Source organism: Phoenix dactylifera, chromosome 18, assembly GCF_009389715.1.
Source record: "Phoenix dactylifera cultivar Barhee BC4 chromosome 18, palm_55x_up_171113_PBpolish2nd_filt_p, whole genome shotgun sequence".
Lineage (NCBI taxonomy): Eukaryota > Viridiplantae > Streptophyta > Magnoliopsida > Arecales > Arecaceae > Phoenix > Phoenix dactylifera.
Window position 1 is genome coordinate 2,212,044 of NC_052409.1, and position 10,690 is coordinate 2,222,733.

General features: G+C 36.2%; 1 protein-coding gene across 1 annotated transcript; it reads right to left on the reverse strand.

Moving 5' to 3' along the window:
- Nucleotides 1-562: 562 nt before the first annotated feature.
- Nucleotides 563-10,180, reverse strand: LOC103699987 (serine carboxypeptidase-like 51). The gene is made up of 14 exons (XM_008781973.4): nt 9,901-10,180; nt 9,489-9,782; nt 9,265-9,359; nt 9,028-9,135; nt 8,669-8,909; nt 8,546-8,589; nt 8,382-8,449; nt 8,197-8,302; nt 7,879-8,090; nt 7,678-7,747; nt 7,409-7,459; nt 2,857-2,909; nt 2,584-2,716; nt 563-808 (listed from the first exon to the last, which is right to left on the reverse strand). Exons 2-14 carry the CDS (start codon nt 9,625-9,627, stop codon nt 731-733), a joined length of 1,398 nt encoding a protein of 465 aa, XP_008780195.2. The 5' UTR covers nt 9,628-9,782; nt 9,901-10,180; the 3' UTR covers nt 563-730.
- Between the last annotated feature and the right edge of the window lie 510 nt (nt 10,181-10,690).

A 10,690-nucleotide genomic window follows, 5' to 3' on the forward strand; every position in this document is an offset into this window, starting at 1 on the left:
TTTGGTTCTATTTCTTTAATCCTTTAGGTAAATTTGTGGTGGCCGTATATCAAAAAAAAAAAAAAATCCGGCTCTTGTCACAGTTTTACTCCATAAATAAAGACTATCACACTTTATCTTATTGGGTTCAACTTGTATTAGGATAGGTGGTTTGATTTGTGAGAGACATGCCAAGGTTCCACACTGATACATCCTTACAACCATTTAGAATCAAATGATTCCTTCCATGGGGCCTTGAATAAAGAAAATTAGTGGTAGGTTACCATCTTATTATACTTCATATGAGCACCCGGGTCCATTGGCTGTGGCATTCTTGTCCCATGTTCCGTAAAAGTAGAGAGAAAAAAAAACATATCCAAGAAACTTAAATAAATATCTTAATCTTTTCTATTTAATAGAAAGGAATAAAAAGAAAATGCTGCAAGAGCTCACCCTTAGTTAAGGAAAAAATCAAAAAAGAAGTGTCTGCAATGGAATAAATGAAGACCACTGTGTCATGCTCATCGACCAGCATGACTTTTTGTGCCAGCACCAGAAACTTTACCTTCTCCAGCAGCATTTCAGTCAAACACATGCTCCTTTCTCTCTCCTTTATAATGTTAAACAATTCCAATTGCTAAGACAAAGATAGTACCCAATTTTCTTCCAGTCATTGTGCTTTTATTGACAATGAATTTCTGAGAAAAACTAATTCTTTTATTGACAATGGATTTCTTCTTGATTTCTTTATCTACGGAGAAAAAGCTGCAGGAGATTGAGTAATATAACTCAGCATCTTTAATGCAATGCAAGGTTGGTCGACTGGTACCTGCCCAAATTAAGAGATATTTCAACATCAGAGTATTACAGTAGCTTTTTGTTCTGAACTTGTACTGTTCACATCAAGAGGCTATTGCAGTCACTTTTTCTCTCATGCATTTCTTGGCAATAAACATGCTAGCTAGTTTTTAGGCTTGTTTGAAAAGGGTTTTGTTTTGATCTGGTTTTGGAGAAATAAAATTGGATGCTGTGATTGAGATCTGATTTTATTAGTTTCAAACTCATGTTGTCATCACTATTAGTATGCATGTTATTGGGTCATTGGATATGTTGATGAACTTAACCATTTGTGCGAACGTGGATGGATGCTAAAGAGATTTTAGAACATGTTGTTTTTAGTTGTTTATTGGAGTTGGAAAATATACTTTTAGGATTTGTTTGGCTAGGGTACATTAGATTATAGAGTAATCTGATATTTTTTAAAAAATATTTATCTAAAAAATATTCTATGCCAGATTATCCTCAACTAAAAAGCCTTTTGGTAAATGGATAAGTTTATCCCTCGTTAACCCCTTCCAGCTAATTCAATAAAAAAATTAAAATAAAATAAAAAACATAAAATAAGATTATTAATTTAATAAAATAATAAATATATATATTAAAATATTCTAATAGTATCATGCATTATGTTATAAGATATAATTATTTTATTATTATATATAATAATAATTTAGTGCATAACTGTCTATTCTCCGAAAATCCCCAATCCACATTATTATGTTAGCTGAGAGTTGGGTGCCTTGGACCAGGGCTTTGGTGCTATTAGCTTGGCTCTATTAGCGCACAAGACCCGGTTGACGTGCCGGGTCTCGCAGATCTCAGCCAGGCCGGGGCTTAAAAGCCCGTCTGGCTATTTATCCAGGATAAAACGGGGATAAACCCCCCCATAAAACCCAAACGAAACGGTGCATTAAATGTCAGGGTTAATACTACGGGGCCCACACAAAGGCAGGCAAAATCCACTGTCCCATCAGTGTACAACTTAAGTTATTGGTACCAAGATTGCCAGGGTTCTGTTGTTGAATGGTTCAAGCCTTGAAGGGGCCCACGTATTCGTGCGAGGACAACTCCTATTATAGTGTTCTAGAGGTGACCCCAAGAGGAGATGCACCAAGAAAAGCACTGCAAAAGTTATGAGGTGTGGATGCCTTTCTAGGCCATGTTATAGAAATAATATAAAGGTTCTCAGGATGAGTTTAATTTGTGCTGTCAAAGCCTGCATTGCTGATTGTTTCTTATAAGTTAATAAGCAAAATTCCAAAACCACATACTCTTGAGATGGTGTATTGTCAGAAAAGAGAGAAGTTTTGTGATCAAGATCCATAAACTGTTCTATGGCAGAAAAGGATGATATATTGGATGTTTCAAATTTCTACTCAACTTATTGGTTATGCGTGAGGTAGACCCACAGTTAGGATTTAGCAGCATTGTTTCGTGCAAGCATGGTGGAACTCAACTTATACATTGATCCTTGATTAAATTAACTTATAAAACTCTCGGAATGTCAGTTTTGATGGTCCAACTTGCTAGCTGCTAGGTTGGTGCCATTGTTTCCAACGTAAGCAGCGAAGGTTGGTCGGCCAAGTTGTTGGTCCCATGCAATTACGTGCAACTAAAACCGACCTTATATTGATGACTGCTTCATGTTAGTTAGATATATATATATATATATATATATATATATATATATATATATATATATATATATATATATATATATATATATATATGATGGAATGATGGCGTGTGTTGGAAAATACTTACAAAATGTCCTGCGCCCAAGATCCAGTAGAAATGTAAATTCTTATAGGACTTCACAAAGCCTCTAGTAGCACCATCATCATTGCAGTACAAAGGCTTTCGCTCCAAGTTGTTGAAATCCTTCATCCCCTCCCATCTGAAATGCATGAGACAAAGATACCGTAGTTCCTCAGCTAGCCTCAAACAAAATAAATGGAAGAAAAAGAACAAAGAAATTTACTGAACTACAAATAGAGAGAGAGAGAGAGAAGAGAAAGAAAAGTTTCAGATACTTACTTGAGCTTTCGAACCCACGCCTCGGTGCCCTTGGTTGCACAAATCAGATCAACCTTGACACAAGCGGAAAAAAAAAATCAATGTAGGTTTTATGTTGGTTTATGAATGGGAAAAAAATTACTTCTTCGTTTGTCAAGTATACTAAATGATTTAAACTGGCTTCATCTTATGAAATTAGACATAGTAGAAACTTTTGGCAGGAATTAACTACTAGCATAAAATCAGAAGATTGGAAAGAGGTTGCTTGAATTAAGGTGTGTGATATATATTGTCCTAAGAACGTGATTCACTACCTACATACAGGTCTGTGGTGATCTCGTCTTTAAGATATAAAAATTTGGTGCAACCCGATCCTCCTCTAACGAGCACGATCACTAGGGAGGCTTGACCCGACCAACTCCTTCAGATGCTCAGATAAAAAAGAAAACTTTAAAGAAGGTTGGAAGAAGAGAAAAGAAAAAAAAAGAGAGAAAAATTCTCTGTTTCGTCTCGAAAAATAGAAAAGTAGTAATATGGATTGAGTAATCCAATACCCTAGACCTAGAGCATGTTCATAGACTTCGTTCGGTGACAGATAGGTATGGCATTTTTGAGGTAAAACATTGTATCCCTACAAAATCAACATTCTTTTTCGAAGAGTCACAACTCCTCTGCAAAAAGAGTCTGAAGAAAAAAATAAGTATGTTAAAGTATTTAAACCATCTAAAATTTATGAGATAAGACTGATTTATTTATTTTTTAAATTTAAATCTTTTTATAAATTTAAAACTCCAACAATCCCCCATAAAAGATTTAAATTTAGTAAAAAAATAAAGAAGAATATCAAGGCAGCTTACACTGTGCAATGGGTGATGTGTCCTGCAGACTTGAACCTCACTTAGTATTGATAGTATCTATCTGAAGAAACCATAATGTATTAGACCTTGAACTAGGTTCTTTGACTCAGACTTCTACTTATCATACGTAGTACGAATCAATTGAGTCTTTGTGCGGTCAGCGCTATTTAAAGGTCTTGCGCTTATTGCGTTGATTTTTTTATGAGAATTTTGTTAGGATTAGCCCAAATTGCTAGTCATGGCATATACGACAATTCTCATATAAGTAAGTCCTCTAAAAATATTTGTGACTTAATATCCTGCAGATTTTGTCTTGGACTCATTAAAAGTATAACTCAACCTTTTCAATATAATTTTGTCACTGATAAGAGTACCTCATCATAGGGATGGAAGAAGATGTACTCCAAAAATATGCTATGACATAATCACTCAATCAGCTTTGTTTCTACCATATTGAACCTCCTTCATGGGATCTCCAATCACAAAGGTTGGGTATCCACTATCAGTGACCAAATAATAGGCTTAAGCCCCATCCCTCTCGATGATTTTAAGTGTAACAACTCAGGACCTCACCTACAAAAGCTAGCCAGAAGATATTTTTTTGGGTTCAGGAGAGATCTCTAATCATAGAGGTTGGGTATCTACTGTCGGTGACCAAATAGTAGGCTTAAGCCCCATCCCCCTCGATGATTCTAGGTGTAACAATCCAGGACCTTATCCAAAAAGGCTAGTCGGAAGGTATTCTTTTGGTTCCTCAATCCTATATAAGTATCCAAGATCTTCTCAACAAATATCCGATATAAGACTAAACATATGCTTGCATTGATTTTCGCATACTCCCTCCGTTCAAGCCATGATGTCCTCATCAGGCTTAAGGTTCAAATTCATTCAAATCTAATTACAAGCATCACGATCGGCCTGTGATCAGTCTCCATGAATTCATGCTACAGTGTCCCCTAGTCCACATAGGCTATGGGCCAAGTCTACTCTAATACCATTTATAACAACCCAGGACTTCACCCAAAAAGGCTAGCCAGAAGGTATTTTTTTAGAATTTCTTAGTCCTATATAAGTACCCAAGATTTTCTCGGCAAATAACTGATGTGAAATTAAACATATGCTTGCATGGGTCCTCATACTAGGACTCCACTCCTAGACAAACCCTTTATTAATTGATTTGCCAAGTTTTTCTCAAACTTGACAAACTCTAAACCCTATGAATGACCATTGGACTGCCCATTGGATTCAACCATATTCACTTGAGGTTTAGGTCATCCTTTCTTCCATGGTTTAGTCTTCTTGTGGTGGCAGTCCTTCACCATTTGATTTGTTCGCTCGCATATGAAGCAAAAGGTCTCCTTCCTTTTTGGCTTCTGATATGGATGGTTATGGCTTCTAAGAGGTTTGAAGGAAAAGATAAGGTTTGAAGGATTCTGGATTTTTTCTTTTTAAAGAATTTTCTACGAGGCTTGAAATAGGTTTAACGAATTTGAAATTGTTCTTGGGTCCAAAATCAGGTTTAGGCTTATGTTTAAGTCAATGCTCTTCTTCGATCTTGATAAAGTTTATAATCTCTGATAGAGTTAAGTCACTTTGCTTATAACTTAAATCATGAGAAATATTCGATCAAAAAGGAGGGAGAGAATCAACCAAGGCTTGGACTTTATAATTTTTAGAGAATTTGCAATATGTCGGTTCAACCTTTCTAAGAAGATCTTGAAATTTATGGATTTAGATACTAATAGAGTTGGAATCCACCATAGCATATTTATAAAATTGGATATGGCAAACCGATCAAGACTGGCATTATCTAATCAATATTCTACTTCAAGAGCATCCCAAAACTCCTTAACCGATTTGGTGGAAAGGTATACACCATATGGAGAATCAGCAAGGGCACTAAGAATCCTATGACGGCAATAGAAATCAATTTCTTCAAAGGTATTTGAGTGAGAGTTAGAGGATCCAAAATCTTAAGGACTAGGAGAGGGTTGAGGATTGATTCCGAAGATGGTCTAAGTTTAGGATATTTTATGGCAGAGATCAACTTTAATGTGGTGAGCCAATTTCTTACTTGACTTTTCCACCTTCTAAAAGAAGAATCACTAAATTTTTCGACTTTGATAGAACTATGATCGTCAAAAAAGGCTATTTATATGGTTTTGGTTGTTTAATTGATTCTGCAAGCACAAGTTTCAAGAGGTTTAACCCTATATATTTGAACAATTAATTAATAATCTCTGCACGTCTTTCAAAGCAGCGGCAATATATATTTTGAAAATAACTGATAATATGCACAGTTTTTAAAGATTCAAGAGTTTTCTGTACAGATTTTAAAGAAGCAGAAAATTCTACACAGAAATAAAAGATTGTAGAAAATAGTTTTCACAGAAGTTAAAGCAGTAGAAAATATGCACAGATTTTAAATTTGCAGAAATCTATTTGCACAATTTTTTAAGCAATATGACTTTCTTAAAAGATTGATTTTTGTGAAGAAAACAATCTTTTGAATAAAGTTAAGGCTTTCAAATTTCTACACAATTATATTGAATCTAATTCTATGCTATCAATTAAATTTTGATATTGAAAATATTTTGTCTAAAAACTGCTATATCTTTATTTTATAAAAGTATAACAGTTTTCAGTCAAAATATTCCAGCAAGAATAGTGTAATTATTCAAAAGTGGGTGACCAAAAACTGTTTAGGGTTTGGGCAGATTCTCCGACAGGTCTCCAACATGTTAGGGCATAGGTCCAATGGCAAAATATTCCAGGACAGATGAGTCAAAACCTTTGCTCTCTTCCATCCTCGGATAATGTGCTGATGCTGTCTGAATAATGATGAGAATATCCACATCAACAGAGCATAGGCTTTCACCTCTTCTCAGCTCTGCTTTGTTCATGAACCATGTTTTCGTTTCCCTACTTAAACTTGTCCCTTTACAAGACCTCTCAAAACAAGATTTTGTTTTAAGAGCCATGATGAGCTTGTTCTCATCCTTTCTTACAGCTTGAATTAATTAACATGAGTTTTAACCCCTTCCATGCAAAGACAATAGCATGTGTTTGTGCCTCTAAATGTTTTTAAGTTTTCGATTACTTGCTCCTGATGTTTCTAATATAATACTAACAAGTGGCACTGATCATAACAAGAAAAAACACTCGAATACCGAGTCGCCATACTTAGGGGGCAAAATTAGGAATCTGATAAGCAAATTTTACATTCTTATGCGCAGTTCATGCAGCAAAAAAGCAATGCTCATAACGAAACAGATGATTCGAGCTTCTATAATTTGCTTGCATCATCAAAGCAGCAGGATGAATGAAATTGGAGTTAGTTATAAGTTTAAAATCACATAACATGAAGTGTTTAGTGAAAGAGGGAGCATCTTTTTTGACAAAATATTTAAAAAGATTTTATTTGTTGAGTGAGAAATATCTAGTGCAATCACTTTGGGGAAAAAAGGAAGGAATAGCATATTGATTTTAGAACCAAAACTGACTCTTATATTTGTTTAATTGGATGGATATTTGCATCTTGAAAGTCCTTATCTACTTTTTTATCCAGTGAATAGAAGAATTGGATGGATATTTGCATCTTAAAAGTCTATTCATGCAGTCGAGAAGTTGGAATAAATGCAAGGACTTTGTGCATCTTGTTGAACTGGCCAACTTTCTGTGGGACATGAGGTGAAGACTAAAACTTAGATTCATACCTGTCCATTATAGATAGTGACATTGACTCCCAGAGACAGGAGCTCATCAACCTGTAAATTCCATCATGTGGTATTAGCATTTCTTCGATGGATCTCGAAAGGATCATTGTAGCACCCAAGAAATGAATTTTATTCGAACATATAAGCGAATTGATTAGTTGTAACTCATTAAAATGTATCAATAAATCCTTAATCGGACATAGGTGAAAATATTAATATCAGAAATAAAACAAGCGAATTCTAGGTACTAGTTTAGGCGTTTTGGTTACCTCGTTAATCCTGGGTTTCATGAAATCATTCACCAGAAACTCAAAGACATCACCAGCCTGCCCACCCCAACTGCAAGAGATAAACAATCAATTCTCAGCAATACACAAAAGCTCAACAAAATCCTGCACATCGATCCAAGTGTTAATAGGATGCAGTGAGATCTCATCTTCATATTAGTTATTCTGAAAGTAAATCCTCACCTTACATCCTTGGGGATTATCTTTAGCTTCTTTTTAATTATTCCATTCATGAGATCATCAAGACTACCAGAAGAGGAAGCCTTGGAACCGAGGTACATTGAGTAACTCTTCTTCATGGCTAATTTCTTAGATGTTACCAAGTTATTTGATGATGCCACTGCCATTGTAGAGAGAGGATCGTCTTTGGAATCCAGCAAGAAATTATAAAAATCCTGCAAAATATTTAAAAACAAAACTCTGAAACTGTTCTGAATGCTACTTTATATGATTAAAATCAACTAATTCCCGAGGTCTTAAAAGTATAACAACATCACTTACAACACCATTACTGCTCGAGATGATCACTCTCTCCAGATCGCTCCATGTTTCTGTGGCCTCCCCATACTGCCCTGTTGCTAGTTGTTGCCTAATCTTCTCAGCTAAACTGAAATATGAGAGGGCCATATGTGATCAGAATAAATAAAATGCAACAAAATCCATATTTTCTCCTGAGGGATTTCAACCTGTTTGATTTGTTTGCGCCGATAAAATCGAGCCTCGACACATCCAATAGCAGAGGTCCCCATGAGAACTGCATTAGAGATCGCACACAAAAAAAAAAATTAGTGTAGAAATGAAGCTGGCCGATTGAACTCTGCTCAAGTAGTGCAAAGTTCTCAGAACTAACCACAAAATCTTCTGGCGAAATCCAGCTATCTCCCAGAGCAACCCCTATCAACGTCGATTTCATAAGATGCTGAAATTCTTGCAACTTTATCTAGAATAAGGAGACATCAAAATAAACTGATACCTCCAAATGTAAGTTTCAATTCTCCAGCCTTAATGGCTTTGGCGACTGATATGCCGAGGGTGGCGGCAAACTTCCCACCATAAGACTCTGCTACAATGTAGAGCGGGCTCCTCTGCAATCTTCCATTCTTATTGTAGAGCTTCTTGAGAAGGGTAGTTAAGTCGGTTGCTGCCTCCCAATCAGTCTTCACCAGAGCTTGTTTGTCCTCCACAAAACTGTATCCGGTCCCAACCGGGTTGTCCTAAAATTGGCATGCATGTATCAAAAGGAACAGCCACTAAGTACCACAAAGAAAAAATAAAGCGCAGATAAAAAAGAAGTAGATATACAGAGGAAAAAGGAGAGGAGAGGCGATTCACCACAAAAAGGAGATCAGCTTTCTGCAGCCATGTCGAATTCCGTGGCTTCAGATCGGTATCCAATGGCCCAATCTCCTGGAAGTTTCCAATCCCGACACCCGAAGCTCCCTTTTGCCATTCATGGCCACAATCACAGTTTGGAATTCGGATATAGAAGTTCTTATAAGAGACTAACTTCAAATGTGTGCATGTGTGCATCTACAGTTACTAGTTTGTAGTATATCGATGGAGACTTACAGGTCCACCCTGGAGCCATAGTACTGTCGGCCATGGCTTCGAGGCACGGTCGCCTCTTTGCGGACTCCGGTATAGCCACCAGAACACGTGGGCTTCTGCAGTAGATACTCAGAAACAAAGAAGAGAAACATGGATACATGAGATCTAATTATTTTGAATTGTCACATGAGACCATCAGGAGATGTCTTGTGAACGAATTAGATAAAGAAAGAAGAAGAAATTACTCGGGCGAACTTGAACGTAGCCCCACTCCTCTGATCCATCGGGAGTCCCGAAGGCATCAACAAGCTCAATATGGAATGGAGAGAGGCAAGGGAGAAGGGAATAGAGGAAGAGAAAAAGAAGAGAAGATGACTTCCCCATTGCAAAAGTTGGTGAGGATGTTGAAACCAAACTGAATGGGTGAAGGAATCAATGAACGGATGGAAGATGATGTCTAACAGAAGGAGAAAAAGGCTTCAGAAAGCAAAAGAGAAGGAACGGAGGAAACGAGGAGTCTTCTTCCTTGATGACAAAACCTGAAAAAAGATTTGTATCTATTTATAGCTTTCATATGACTTTTGAGAAGGAAAACAAAAAAAAAAAAAGCATATAAAATAAAAAAACATGAATAACTTTTATAGCTTCGATGATTACTATGGAATGGAACCAAGTGAAGGAAAAAGGAAGCAAATTCTGAGGATTTGGCTGTGGCTCTCCATTTTTCTGAAGAGATGGATGCGTCTCTCCTTGTGTTAAGTAGAACGAAGGTCTATATCCAGGGCCGGTTTGGTTGAATTGACTAAAAGGCCCTATACCAATGACATTTTATGAATGCTTGTATTTATAATTTTTGATAGCATTCGGTCTTGCATGTTATGTTTTCTACAAAACGGAAGAGGCATAATTGTGGATTGCAGATGATTGAGGTTGATTTAGAATTTATATCTATTATTAAAAGATTATAGTTATTTTCCTATTTTATTGAGTCCAGGTCTCTCTCGGAATAAGCTAAAGTGGAACTTTATATTTATTTTCTATTTTGTCGAATTTTTATCTGCATAAAAAAGAAAGAAAATAAAAGAAAGAGGAATCAGCCGACGCATCTCTTTCTTTCCCGCTTTGGTTTCGGCAAGAGTCCATTAGTTTATATGAGGTTTGACATTTGAAAAGTCTCTCAGCGTCCCATGTGATGATTGATTTGGAATTTTTATGATACAGAATTCTATTATCATGAATCCATTAAGAGCCTATCAATTATAAAATTCCTCCTTAAAATAATAAATGCTAAATCTTAAAGTACTTCATCCCCTGTTATCCATTTAGCTCTACAGATCTTAAAGCACTCCATCCTCTATCATCAATCCATTTGTACAGATATGAAAGCACTACGTCCTTCTGTCATTCATCCATCTGCACAGATTTTAAAATATTCCATTCTCTATCA

Bases quoted from the DNA above. Each gene is read 5' to 3' on its own strand.
- LOC103699987 (XM_008781973.4), bottom strand. From the start codon at position 9,627: ATGGGGAAGTCATCTTCTCTTCTTTTTCTCTTCCTCTATTCCCTTCTC. The intron at 9,360-9,488 runs GTAATTTCTTCT...TATCTACTGCAG, and splicing joins CTACGTTCAAGTTCGCCCGA to AAGCCCACGTGTTCTGGTGG. The intron at 8,303-8,381 runs GTTGAAATCCCT...CTCATATTTCAG, and splicing joins GGCGCAAACAAATCAAACAG to TTTAGCTGAGAAGATTAGGC.